The sequence below is a fragment of the Aptenodytes patagonicus genome, chromosome 6, assembly GCF_965638725.1.
Source record: "Aptenodytes patagonicus chromosome 6, bAptPat1.pri.cur, whole genome shotgun sequence".
In the NCBI taxonomy this organism is placed as follows: domain Eukaryota; kingdom Metazoa; phylum Chordata; class Aves; order Sphenisciformes; family Spheniscidae; genus Aptenodytes; species Aptenodytes patagonicus.
In genome coordinates this window covers 4,577,995-4,592,940 of record NC_134954.1, presented here as the reverse complement: position 1 = coordinate 4,592,940, position 14,946 = coordinate 4,577,995, and the positions used below count along the sequence as shown (strand labels likewise).

Here is a 14,946-nt window from a genome sequence, read left to right as displayed (position 1 = left end):
AATGACAAGCTCTGAAAGATCTAGCAGCTGCCTTGAAAAAGGAGCCCGGTACTGCCAAAGCCAAAGGCAGGAGCACCAGCTGGTCCCACCCTGAAAGTCGTCGCTTCGGCCAGGCAGCCGAGCCAACCCACCAAAAGATGCACCACAGTCCCCAGCCACTGGTTTGATCTACGTTCTCATGAGCTTGCTTTCTCCCTTTCATAACGCTAACATGCACAGGTATGTTTTTCACATCTGAACTGCAATTCCTGCTTAAAACTGCTAACTCTCCAATTGCTGCCACACATGATACGATTTTAGTAAGATACTCTACAAAGTCCTACAAACCAAAGCTGACGCCAGAGGTTTCCCCCAGCAAGAGGCTCCATATTATTTTCAAATAAATTATCTCCAACTGACACCGGGTTAGAGATAATCAGACAATCCCCTAACAGCTCTATAGGGTTTAAAGTTTAAGCACATCTATGTTCAATACAACCATTCACTGTTCTAGCAGACAGAAATAAAGCACGGGTCCCTATCAAATCCAGAAGCCCCAGGGAGGAGGACATTGATGGGATGGTTGGGACAGCCACCCACCCTGGGTGCCACAGCTGCCGCCCTCTGGGCACGTCCTCTCAAACCTCTGGCACCGTCAGCCCGGCCGGCTTCATTGAACGCGGCTGCGCCAACTTCCTGAGTAGAAGCTACGTAAATAGAAGTGCACCATTCCTTTAAATCAAAGTAGTTCGATTCCTACCCTCTTTTTTTTTTTTTCCCTTAGTTCTTTCACAAAAGGAGGACCCTGATACCCTACACTGATACCACCTTCCCTAAAAAATACACTGAGAAATTTTAAGAAATTTTAGCTTTTTCGTTGAAGGCAATATATGCTTACGGAAAACATCACCAGATTAAGCATTTCTTACCATTATTACTGAGCACCCGCAAGTTGGTCATAAATTGTGCGGTCCTGTTTGAAACAAAAAGACAATAAACGCTCCAATTCACCGTCCTGCTGTATGACTACACCATTCTGAATACAAGCTGTTCTAGTCACAAAGGACACATTTATTTTCTTGAAGCCAGAGACACAGATGGAGTAGCTCTCCTGATTTCAAATAAGAGGCGCTGATTTGTAAGTGCTGAGGATTTGGCCTAAATGTCAAGGTATTTCTCTGTCTTAGAAAGCTCTGTCCGGAGGGGGGGGGAGGGGAAAAAAAAAAATCAATGGCACTTAAAACTCAGAACCTATTATCATTATCCACGTCCTTAAGTGCAGCACATGTTACTTTGCTTATTCAGAACACAGTGAAGTAGGTGCCGGTAACTGAATTTAAGGCTTTTTTTCCCTTTATTTTTAACAACTTTCAGACAACTCACATCTTCCTGTACATTAAACCTAAAGAGAAAATGTCTTTTTCAATCCTTTACCTGAAACCGTCTTTTACTTGAAATCTAACAAAAAAAGAATAGCTTTATCTCTATTATTTTTTTTTACCTCTTACAAGTTTATTTCTTCTTTCTAAAAAGAAATGTTGATTAAATTGCTAACCAGAAATTCTATCAAGCAGTCAAGTAATATAAACAGAAGGAATAAATAAATCCATATACATCAATCAGAACCAGCAGCTGTTTCCAGAAAAACCTGAGCAATTATTTATGAAATTATGTCTTCCTCGATGCTTCTGTATACCGTCACAATCCCAGGAGGACCTGATTTTCTGATGAGCCTAAATTGCTGAATTAGAAGAGGAGACAATGTCATGGTACCAATTAGCAAAACCACTGCATATCATCTCAAAATGCGTGTTTTCTATTTTAATAACTGCACGTAACAAAGCCATTCCTTCAGCTTAAAAATGGAGGGGACATCCCACCCGTTAGTGACTTGAACGACTAAATGCCCTTAAAAGAGACATACTTGCTTTTGTGTGGAAGCAGCAAGGCAACAAACGACATAGCATGCGTTTCAATCAAGGAACGGATACCTACCGATTCATCCATTCGAAACAAGTTCTCAAACCCGGCATTATCCTTGGTGCCGAGAAAGAACTGAATTACTGGCACGCAATGCAAAACGGGGCAGCGATGGCGTAGCTACGGCAGGGGATCAGCACCCAGGGACGTGCAAGCTGCCACTGAGCTGCCGTGCATCCTCTCACACATTTCTTCTTTGTACCTTTGCTTCTCAGCTCCCTCTTTCCCACTTAGAGTAAACCTAGGTGAAACGTTGGTTTCCTGCCTTTTGCGTGCTTAGCTGAATGACCTTACTGCCACGTTATGATTTTTCTTTCCAATTAATTTCCTGGGATTGTTAATTGGGGAACACATGTCAGCTTCAACAAGTAAGAGGATCCAGCTGATCTGGATCAAAATATTTAGTCCAGTGCCCACCTCTTTTCGCTAGGGGATCTGAGGATTACTGGTGAAGGACAACAACAGGTATGGCTGAAGCAGCACTCAAGACCACTCGCCTGCAAAATGAATCTTGTCTTTTCCCAAAAGCTTGGTTCCTGAAGGATGCTGACCACATCTGGTCATCCCCATGTTTACACTTCAGTCATTTTCAGTTCTGTCTCACAGCATCGCACACCCACCCCAACAGGCACGTCCCTTAGTGAAGGGCAGAGTTTGAGAGACCTAACTGACACCAGCAGACCAGACAGCTCATGACCTTTGCGCCTGCAGGTGTACACAGATCTTGCCCTGAATATGCGCTCACAAGTGAGCACTTGAAGAAAGCCCTTCTGATGCTGCAACTCCTTAGCTTGCTTATATCTCGATAGATAGTAATTGACAGGCAAGGACAGAGCCTTCTCCAGGCTTCAACTAAATGCAATTAACTGTGGTAAGACCATATCCTTCCAGTGGTGAACCAGCGTCATTCTCTTCAAAGCTGGTGTTCTCTTACCCTCTATTCCTTTTCCTCTGGCACTTCCCCCTGCTCCCTCCTCTAAGTCTTTTCTTTCAGATCTCCTTTCAAGACTGTCAAACGAGACATGACTGCTGTGATCACCTCGTCTCATCTCATACATATCATGGGTAATCAGACCAGAAAAGCTAACTTCTAATGAAACAGCTGCTTCACCTGTGACGGAGAAGCCAATATACCTCTGGCTCAAATGTTCAGGAGTAACTTCAGTTATGCAGTATTATTTCTGTAAAGCTGTAGCTATCTTATTAGACTGAACATAGCATTCATACTGCGTGCAATCAATTGCTACAATGCAGAAAAGGGCTGGAGAGTTAGGCTGACATCCCTTTATATAAAACTCCAGCAAATATATTAACCTAGAGGTTAGAAACGATGTAGGCTTCCAAATTTCAGTCTCTGATACTGACTCCCAGCTACGCTGTAGCTGAGCAATGGTATGTAGCGGAGTAGCTATAATACTTTTTATGGCCAGCCTAGTCTTGCAGGCAAGCTCTTCCTCTTCAGAATACCAGAGACTGAGCAGGTATCCAAATGAGAAGGTATGCACGGTTCAATGGCATACCAAGTCCACCCTCCTTAGGCCAGCATTTTTCCGCCTAACTCCATTAGAAAATACATACGCTGAAATCCTGCCCTGTCTGTCCGTGTCCCTCATCCCGTGTTTAAAGCACAGAGGTGGAGGTTAACCAACCAACCAGACCCATGTGGGGTGAATTTTCACTTGACTCATTTCCCAAACTCTCTTTTCCAACATACTGCTCTATCTAACAGGGAACCCAAAGCTGCTTTCTAGCTCCCTGGAAAGCACCAGCATTAAAAAAAAAAAGTAAAAATTTCCACTCTAATGCCACGATTTCTTCATGGGAGGGTCCCAGCTGCCTGAAATCAGCATGAGCTCCTTTTTAACAAGTTGAGCCACTTCTGCACCCCTCCCCACACTATTTGACAGCTTATAATAAAATGGTTTAGATGCCTAATGCAGTGAGTACCAGCCAGGAACAGGAAATGTTAATAATTATCCCGATTTTCAATCACTTTAACTGAATTTTCAAAGTAGCACGTTCACAAATTTCCTCCCTATATGAGACTAGAAGCTGAAGAGTGAAACTCTCCGTAGGCAAAAGCCAAAGCAGCTACGAAGCCCTGCAGAGCAGCTAAGGAAAAGAGCAATGAGCTGCTGTGCATCACGTGTCCTGATCTCACACCTCGTGCACAGAATCAGGGCACACAGCAGAGGTAACTATTATGTTGTGCAGTTCATTAAGGTGAATATCTGCAATACTTGCTCAAAACAGGCGCGAAGTTCCTGGGAAATTATGAGGAAACGGAAGCCTTAACAAATGGAAACAACCAATACACAAACAGAAGGGGCTCGTCCTGGCAAGGGTTTACAGGACCATTTCACCCAGAAAAAACGTACTGCCTTGAAGCGAGTGCAGTTCAGATGCACACCAGTAGCTTCTCTGTTTTGCTTTTTAGGATGTGGGTATGCCTATAGGCACATGACTTCAGTTCTATATTTTCACGGAGTACAGCGCGTTTCTATGGTGCAGAAAAGACAGAGGCAGCAAATACAGCTCCAGAAAATCTGATGACCATTCCCTCCCTTTCTCCTTCCATAATTCCTCTTTACTGAAGGACACAGTGCGTATGCTAAAAGCAAAGGGAATGTGTCATTCAACACAGCTGGATTGAGCGGTCATACTTAAACACCTTCCAACTGTATTAGAAAAGGACACGCTGCAGCAGCCCAAGGACACCGGGCAGTGTTGGTACCCTTTAAGTAGTTTCCCTCTGACCTCTGAGGACTGACGTTATATTTCACAGGGGTCTGCCAACTGTTAGGGCACACCACCGTGTTATCCCACACAAAAGCAGGAAGGGTTAAAAAACAGTCAATGACAATTAATAATATCTATCTTTTCCACTCTTTCACATTCTTCATGCTCTACATCTGTCTTCAGTTTTCCGTAGGGGTTCCCTCCATCTTTCTGCCTTTCTTTGTGATCATCTTTCACCAATTTTTTCATTTCTGATTTGGCCTTACAATTTATTTTTCTTTGTTCTTTTCTCCCCACCTTCCTAATTGTGCTGTAATGCATATTTAAGATGCTAACAGCACACAAGAGGGTTTTTAGAAGAACACAGCACAATAAGTGGGCTGCTTACAAAATCCAGATACGTACATCACAGCTGCAGCCGGTGGATGCTGAGCGCACTCAGCGACATGTCTGGGGCTTCAATGGAAGCTCATATCCTCAGAAAACGCAGCCCTGAGGTGACGGTCTCCTTAGTATCACTGATTTATCCCAATTTCCCACTAATGCAATTCCAGTGAACTCTCTAGGAATAAAATGGAGGGGGATAAAAAAGGAAAAATAGCAGAAGAGTAAAGAAAATAATACAGAAAGGCCACAAGGGCAGCTCTGCATGTATATTAAAGCTGTTGACTGGAAATAAGGTTTGCGCAGTCCCCCTCCTCAGAAAGAAACCCACTCAAAAATGCCACAAATTAAAAGCCAGCAAATACATTCTGAGTTTGGACTCAGATGCCAAATTTCCACAAAGTCAGTTGCAGTAATAACAATAAAGATGAGAGAGAATTTTCTCTGTAACTGCTGCAATATTTTCCAAATACACTCAGCTGAATATAAAATTTAGCGTTGTGCTATTTTTTGAGTAGCATATGGCAGTGAGAGCTTCAGACAAGTCACAGAGGGCTGAGTCTTGGAGGATTCAATGAAAAAGTTGCTTGAGATGTGCTCAGAATAATTTTATATTTTAGAAGTGAATATTCTTAGTTTCCTAGCATGATTTCGTAAGAGTCTTATAACTTCTTTTTTTTTTTTTGGTGTTTATTACCCTCTAGATTCCGGAAATCTTTCTGTAAGCTGAGAGCAAATTACACTGAAGTGACAACTATAAAACCACGGCAGTCCCAGTTAGTCCTATGCTATGCATTTGCTCTCCCATAGCTTAAAAAAAAATAATCCATAACTGTTTGAGTACCTTAGGGAAGCAGTGTGATTTGCAGGAGCAAGACTTATTTAACAGATTGTATGATTAGTCCAGACTACGCTATCTATCAACACGTATAATCACGGCATGTAAATGTGTCAGTCTGGTCAGATTCTACGTTCAAATCCCACAATTTAGATTCTTCATGGTGGATCATTTTAATGTAGAATTGCAAGACATAAAATGCTAGACCTTTATGTGTTTTCTATAAATCTTAGTGTCTTCTACCTCTGTAGTATCTGAGAACAAACCTGGTTCTTGCTCAGTGCAGTAATCCCACAGGATTAAATCCTACTGTAAATACCAGACAAATTACAATCAGATTAGATGGGCAGTCTGTTCATTTACTCAACAACAGCTGCACTACAGAGTCTTTTCACCACTGGTGTCTATTTATAACATGAATGTTTTGTCCTTAAAGTAAATGAACACAGTTTCTAGTTCATATCTCTCTTGTCTTACCATTCGTGACCAATAAGGAGCACATTTCTATTTCCTAAGAAGCAAGCAGAATGCTCCTTGAGAGGCCAAGAAGAAAACTGTTCTTGGTACAGATCTGCAGGGCAAGATTCATTTTAAATTTATCAGTGAAGAGTCCCTTGAAAGGTCTGCATTCAATTTCAGTCAAGTGGAATATAGAGAATATCTTTCTGGAGGTAGGTATGAGACAGTAGCACAGATTTGCTGCAATTTCCCAGGACTTGCCACATTCGCTGCAGGAATTTCTATAGGTTCCAAACCTGGTACTCCTGCCTACATCGGTGAGCATAAAACCATCCAACTTACGAAGCTCACCAGGTAGATCTGGTGTAGCATGGGGCTTACAGGGGATTTCTGCTCACTTATGAATAAGAAGCATGTTTAATAATGTTCAATATTCTCTGCATTTTGCCAAAATCTCCCTACCACTTCACTGCAATCATTTATAAATGTCACATCACAGCCCTCATAATTGTTCCCAGTTCAAGAATCGTCTTGCCTTTTAGGTACAAACTTGCTTCCACCCAGCACACAAATCTGGCGTTATTGTATTTTTATTACTGTAATCGCTTAGTGAAACCCTACTGAATCATGGAGCTAAGACTTTCATAAAATAGTATTTATGATTGCAGGCCACAAAAATATTAAAGCCAAATTAAGCAAACTGCTGCACCAACTCGTATTCTCAGTATCCTGCTAACTCCATTCTCACCTCCACCTTCTGATTGCAGAGTCATTATTCCTAATTTGCACAGAGATAAATAAGAATAAAAGTGCTGAGGCTGGGGCAGTGGAGTCCATGAACCAGGAGGAATGCTTTGTATGCCGACCCAAACCGTTGCCACCAAGCTTCTCCATACTTACACGTTTGCACGTACTCACTCAGCTGCAGAGGTGCGAGGCAGGCAACCTCTGCCCATGAAAACCCAGAGGGGGTGTTCTTGTGAGCCCCCTGAGCGTGCCCCAAAGTGATGTGACCACACTGCAATGAGCAATGTGACAGAGCGGCACAAACACAACCGGAAAGGCAGTGCAGCATTCACTTCTCTTCCGTAGCGATATGGTAGCCTGGAAACCAGAACACCTTCCTTTATCAGGTAGAAACCAGCGTAGTTCATCACATCGTATTTAATATGTTACAGCTGCCAAACAGGTATAACATAGCACTTACGCAAACACAGGATCAGCTGTTCTCCAAAGAGAGCTTTTCCATTAGGCAGGTGTCAAGAATTCAATGTCATAAACTGATTTTGCTGAAGTTGGAGGGGAAAGCGTACTGAGCCCACTTTGCACTCTGACAAAAGGTGTTATGGCTACCTTCCACTGCAAGACGTTGTCTTTGGCACCACTGAACGGGAATGTTTTTGCAACAGAAATACTGGTGCCAGGTTCTGCTTTCACTCACGCCTGTGACTCCTGCTGATTTCATGAGGAGTTTCCATATTTCGCTAGCTCAGAAATAGGTGTACATTGTGTAAACCTGCATGCGTATGGGACAACGATTTTATGATATGGCATACGAAAAGTCAATATTGGCTTAAGGTTTTCCTGCACAACTTCCTCCCGTGCTTTTCTCTCTGTGTGGGTAATGTGTTAGAGGTCATGCTGGTTTTCAGATCGATTCAGTGTGGCCTCCCAACCAGTCACAGCTGAAAGAGAGACTCTGTGGCACAGTACGGAAAGAGGCAGTGAGAAGGAGAGGAATGGCTTAAGCTGGTACCTCTGGTTGCCATCATGCACGCCGTGATCCCTGGCCAAGTTAGGGGTGAGCAATGGATGTTGTTGGTTTTTGCCAAAAAACAACTACTGTTTCATTATTTTGCCACAAGCTGCTCGGACAATTACTGTGTCTCAGCATCCATCAAGAAAGGAAGGATGTGACATGGTGGAAAGATCCCAGCTCACACGGGACCCTTACAACTGTGGAAAAGTTAATGAAAACTGACTCCTTTTGCAAGACCAAGCCAGGAATTGTACTTCTGTAGTGCAGTATGCATACTTAAAAATCTTTAAAATACAACAATATGAAGACTAAAGCAATTTTAACAATAATCACTTTTCTTCTTGTTACGAGAAATTTATATAAGGAATTCAGACTTCTGAGGTGTTTGATTTTTGCAAGCATTTGATTTAGTAAAATATAGTGAAAGCTATTACTACACAAGGAAGAACGAGGAAAAATTACATCAAGAACTTACTTTCTGCAGGTTCCTTAGATCTTCTGCCACTGGAGGACTTCCTCAGGAGACTTCGTCCTGAGGTAAAGAGGCTGGTTAGTTCCTCCAGAGGACTGGTGGGTGTCCGAGAACGGGAACCACTCTGAGATGATGACCCGTAGGTACTGACCGAGGCATTTACCATCTTTCCTCCTTCTTGCAATGTGTTTCTGGCTGTAGAATGAGGCACTGATGGAGAGCTTCTTGAGAGACTTCCTGAATGTACAGAGTCATAAGGTGGAGGTCTTTTGAGGCTTAAGGGGGTAAGAGACCTACCCATACTGACAGGAGAAGGTGAGGCAGAGTGACTTTTAGGATAACCATGTGGAGACTGTGTTCTGTATAAGGTAGAAGGATGAGGAGGTGAGGAGGTGTGCCCAGGGGTGCTAGTTCCATGAGATACTGTCTGGTCTTTCTCCAGTTTTTGATGGCCTGGTGTATGAGGTGGCAGTGAAGATGGAGAAGCTCCAGCTTGTTGTTTGATGTAAGACACATTTTCTAAAACGGGAAGCTTTGTTACCTCTAGTGGAGTTAGAGGAGACTCGTCAGAATTCGGGGAACACTGCACTGGTGCTGGTGGGAACACCAGCAGTGGAGGTCTGTGAGAAAGCAGATTTGGAAATGGTGGGGGTATATCACAAAGCAAGCCCTTGGGAGTAGATGGCACTGAAGACTTGGTGAAATCTAGGTCAGGCACTGTGGGAGTAGCACACTGAGAAGAACAAGTGTGATGGTCATATTCACATTGACATTTTGAATCTTGGCCTACATCATCAAATATAGGGTATTTCATCTCCTCATAGACTGCTTCGCTTTGGTCATCCTCGTCTTTTTTGAAGTCTCTGAGAATATTCCCAACCATTTCAATATAAACAGGCTCTTCTTCCTCTGTGTCTGGGGCAGGACTGCTGACCTGCAATAAAGAGGCATCCCTAGTGAGTGTTGTCTTCATAGGGCCATGCTTTTTGATATACGTTTCATCAAAAGATGTGCTTAGCTGAGTGTTTGGATTTCGTTTCGGCTTAGGAGGTGGAATCTTCTTTGTGTATTCATCACTGTGAGGTCTTGGTTTGGCTGACACTGAAAACAGAACAAAATAGAAATTCATCAGAAGTATGTAACACACTTTGTCAACCATAGGATCTTTGTTACAGTGTCATAATTCTGGAATGGATTTCCTGGGACCAGCCCGTTGCTGGGTTTCTCTGCTATTACATCAGTAGAACACTACAAAAATAACACCCGATTCAAAACACTCCTAATCTTCCCCCAGAATGCTCTGACACTCCAGTATTAAGTAGCTAGTGAGCACTTCCCTTCCTCCGAGACATCTGTTCTCTCCCAAACTCTTTGGACAGGGGACTTTCCATTTTTAAATATTATGCTTTTCAAATATCACTGTGGGATTTTTAAGACCCGAAGAGTTGCCAAAGACATAAAACTAAGTATCAGATTGAATGCCTTATGGCTGCAAGAAAACAGTTAAGATCCTGGACGTTCATACTGGAATGACAGTGATGTAACTCTGCAGTGACAGAGCAATGAATCAAGACCTTTTTATTTATAGTAACTTCTTGCATAAAGCACAACAATTCTCTCAGCACTGACTGAGAAAGAAAACACTCGCATACAAATACTGTAAAATTTGCTGTTGGGATAATCCTAATCAATTATCTGGACGCTATCCTATGTATTATGAGACTTCAGTGAAGTCAAGGGGGAACAAAGTATCTCAGAGATTCTGATCCTCCCCAAACGGGTTACTTCTAGAAACAATAGACCGTTTTGTCTTTGAAATTATAAATCAAAACATTGTGATGGAATTCGTTTGAAACGAGAGGTCAAGGGTTTCTTAGAAATTATCCTTTATGAATTAAACAATAAAGAAACTCATGGAAATTGCATTTTGTTCACTTTGCATAAATAGCTAATAAAACATCTCATTAAATGGTGGGGTTAATAAAATGCCTCATTAAATGTTTGAGTGAAGTTAGTTTTTATCCTAAGTGGACTCAACAAACTTATTCAGAAAGAAAATTTACCACATACGCTAAACCTAATTTATGTTCCTATAGGGTAAATAGTTAGTGCATTGAAAGCCTTGATACCTCATTAAGTTTCCCAATTAAAAAAAAAATCCTAAACTACAGGCCAGTTTAGAATGGCAGCTTTCCTGAATTGCTCCTTGCAATTCACTGCTACAGATCTGCCACTGCAAACGCTGCGCTCAGAGAAATTTCGACACCTTCTGCTGACCCATCAGAAAACAGCCAGCAAATTTCTAATGTTAAACCAAGCAGGCGGTGCTCATGGAGTTAAACCCCCTCTTTTAGAAAGAGCCTCAAACGTATTACTAAAGCCAGCAGCGAGGCACTGCTCTGCCAGCTGAAAGACGGTATTTTGACAGCCTGCGAGGACGCCGGCTCAGGGCTGGAAGACGCCTGCATTACCGCATCTTACTAACATGATTTGGTCAGTATCAGAGGGGGATTCAAACATAGCGCTATCACTTTTGTCACACTTCTGCTTTGATCTGCTAAATAACTTCTCTTCAATTCTTACAAGGCATAGCAATAAAGGCAGATGTTAAACAAGATTCCAGTTTTGTTTAAGAATACGGAGCTGTGAACGTACGCGTGTGCACATACATGAAGTAGTGAGACCACTCTTTGTCGACAGCATTCGTTTAAGCTTAACATATAACTAAGGTACAACAAAGCAAAAAGAAAAAGAAATCTTGCCAGAATTAAAAAAAAAAAAAAAAATTGTGCTTTCATGATGGTTCCAATTAATGCGTTCCACTTTGCAGCAGGCTAGGGACATGCAAAAGCTACCACAGATAAGAGTATTTGGTAGCTTGATGGTTTTTCACTACGTGGATATATCCTAATGCACTTTAAATTTGTCTTTTTAATTAACCCAAATTAATTTTCGTGAATGTATTAGGATAGACTTTTGGGAATGAGATGTAGGCTACCAGAATCATTTGGGCTTTGCAGAAAATATTACTCCTGATGTATTTGACAATACTAGCAGATTTTTTTTGCTGTGCTTCCAGCTAAATCACTATTTCCTTTCTGTTTTGTCTGTTATTTGTACATTACATTCATATACATTCTACTGACATAAACTTGATCTCAAATCCTCTCTCCACACCTCTGTTAATCTGATTTACAACCCTGGCAAAAGCAGCCTTCTTCAGACTGGTGTCATTAAAATGAAGAGACAGTCAATGAGGCTGGCACAAGCTGCCTGATCATTTCTGAAAATGTTGCCCAGAACCTGAACCCTCTCTACTCTAGACTGGCTAAAGGATTACAGACTTTGCTGCACTTGAAAATTGTGTATTTTGTATACAGAGGCTTCTCGCAGTCTTCAGTTCTGTGCATCATGCTACCATCCTTAACAGATACCTGAGATGCAAATGTTTCCCACTCCTCTGCCTTCCCCAGACCCCTGTTCCCTATGCCGTCTTCTACATCTCCTGTGCCACGGGTGTCACACTGAGAACGTGCTCTGTCTCATAGCCATATCCCCAGTCTTCCATCTCTTCATCTGGAGAGATGTTAATGATGGACAAAGTAATCAAAAGATGCTCTTGTGCTGGAGGTCATTCAAGGCTAGTGTTAACTGATATTTTTACCTAAAAATAGCTAAAAGTGATTAAGAATACTGTGTTTTCAAACAAATTGCTAGAAATAGCATATTCTGCCTCTTCCCTCCTTCCATTTTCACAGTTTTTATCCAAACTGATGAGGTTCTGCCACGTGGTCCAGACCTGTCCTTAGGTGTTGGAGTTTGCATATACAACATTCACAAGTTATTACATTACAGACAAGGAAATGAGAAATGTCATGGGAAAATGATTGACATTCTGCCATCTAGTCTTGTAAAGTATTTTTGCATGGGTTGAAATTAAGTACCGCAGTGACACACACAGCATTCTCATCTGCCATCGCATGATATGTAGGCATTAGCCTAAAATATCTTGGTGACATTATCAACAAAAAGGTCAAATGACCCAGTCTTGCTGTACGATACACAGGGTAAAACATGACAAGGTGAAAGATTTACTTTCCATTTTCTATTAAAAGCATTTTTTCCTCTGCCACGGTTTAGTTTATTAAAGCATCTATTTCCAGAAGGTGGTATGTTACTGAGATCTTTTTCCCTCCTTGACAAACTGGACTTTTCAAACTAAAATTAAAAACTAAATGCTTTAAATATTTTATAAACCTTATAAAGGTACAGAGGTACCCCCTATATGCTACATGGAGCAGGAACATTTGGTGCTATAAGACTTCCTAGAGAAAACACACAGGTAAATGGATAGGGTAAATAGCAAAGGAATCTTTTTATCGTGACTGGGAACAGAGGAACTGCTCAACGCCTACTGGGAACTCCCCTCAGCTGCAGTGGGGCATTCAGGAGGCAAACTGAACTAGGTTTAAGAAGGCTATGATGCAAAGACGCTTATCGTGTTTATTTAACAAAGGTTTCTGCTCTGAAACACAGCTCCATAGCAAGGGCTGAACTCTACAGCACACCCGATAATGGACTATGGATCATGAACTACCGCTCCAGCCCAGAATAACAGAGAAAAAAAAAACCCAGGAATCCTGCAACCAACCAGAGCTGTGCAAAGCTAATGAAAGGAGCAGGGAGTATTTGTACAGCTTCTGTGTTACCAACATTTGGCAGGGATAAATGTGCATGAATGCAGAAGCCCTGGCAAGATCCCATAGCCAATGAAAGGCGATTATTTGGCAATCTCCAGAGAGGAACAGGCAAGATTTCTTTAGGTACTTGACATTTATCAGGCAGAAAAAGCATTCGGTGCCTGCTGGGAACATAAACTCCTATGAAAAGCAAACCATGCTGACATATTGGTGATACACATACTGCTGCGTTGACTGCTCTAAACATGGAATAATTAAGTGCTTTTCAACCTGGATTACTACGTCCTTGGTGCAACTGTCGCCAGCAACTTGCCTTGAGACTCTGCCACCCGTACGTCAGCGCACACGGGCCCGATCGAAAGCTAAATGGAAGAAATGAAAACGAGGACTGTTTCTCTCCCTGCCAGGTGCAAGTTCCCTTAAACAGCCATGTCAAAGTGCACCACAAAGCTCTTGCGAGTGCTTCTGTTACAGAGACACACAAACGCAAGAGACCGCCAGGTCTGCGAGGAGTTCGAGCAGACCGGAGGCGATCAGAGGAAGATAGCTCAGCAACTGCTACGCGGTCCTCTGCCCTCACAGGAGCTGCCCCGGCTGCAGGAGCTCGGGGTGCTATGCTAGCGGCTCCCTTTTTGCATCAGAACCGCCCAAACTACCACAGTTGATAAACTGGAGGCACGATGATCCTTGCAAACGAAACTGAACTTCACGGAGTTTACGCTGCTTGGGCAGGAACTCTCCGTGTTTAATAGCATCCTACTACCAAGCAGTTATCTAGCTCTAATAAACTGCAAGTGAAACAAAACATGCAGCCTGCAATAACTTCAGTTCTCATCGAGAAGCAAGAAGCACAGTGCTTAAAATAGCCTTACGGAAGCCCTACTGAATAAGCAGAATATGACATTTTTGAAATGAGATATTTGTAGCGCAAAGGTTACGCATAGCTTTCAGACATGCCCAGATAATCCGCCTTTCATAGTTAATTTTGGAAATACAGAATGCTTCTGGTCATCTTATCCTTCTGAAGTATTTTTTTACTCTTTAAGGAGAGACTGAAATATGAAAACGTGTTATCAGATTGTTTTTTATTATTTGCTCACTGTATAAGGAATGAGCGAAAACATCTAAAAACTAAAACGAATTTTGTCATTTTCTATTGTCCTTGGGGTGTTTACCAGCTTTTGCAGTTCAGAGACCAAGCCGATTTACTGTGCTGTTCACCGTAACAAACAGGAAAAAAATACACGTAACAGGAAAATTCCTCCCTTTCAATTTCTACAAGAGGCTATAGCATTCAATTTCTTTCTAAATGAAGGAATGATTTGGGGCCTAAAAGTTTTTAAAATTCTTAAAAATGTTACTTTAAATGCAGAAGGAATTAATCTTGCTGTATTTTGAGGGGTACCTCTATCAAATAGAGCCTCCAGGAGTGAAAGGAAATAGAGTTTCTTTAATTAAACCCTGAACGTGCTGGATACTGAATCAAAGATGCACAGATTCTGATTTATATCACAGAATTCAACAGAGAAAATCCAGCTCTAGGGTAGCACAGAACCTATATATATATGTGTGTGTGTGTGTGTAAGTTCAAGACTATGAGTAACCCCACTGGCTTTAATGAAATGAACTGCTTGTT

The 14,946-nt window shown here is 42.0% G+C and overlaps 1 protein-coding gene across 5 annotated transcripts in view; it reads right to left on the bottom strand.

Moving 5' to 3' along the window:
• The window catches only part of NYAP2 (neuronal tyrosine-phosphorylated phosphoinositide-3-kinase adaptor 2), a 149,255-nt gene that overhangs the window by 48,163 nt on the left and 86,146 nt on the right, over positions 1 to 14,946 (bottom strand). For all 5 annotated transcript variants that reach the window (XM_076340897.1, XM_076340894.1, XM_076340895.1 and 2 more), the window contains one exon: positions 8,614 to 9,711. In XM_076340897.1, the coding sequence (XP_076197012.1) occupies positions 8,614 to 9,711 (1,098 nt within the window). The remainder of the gene's footprint in view (positions 1 to 8,613; positions 9,712 to 14,946) is intronic.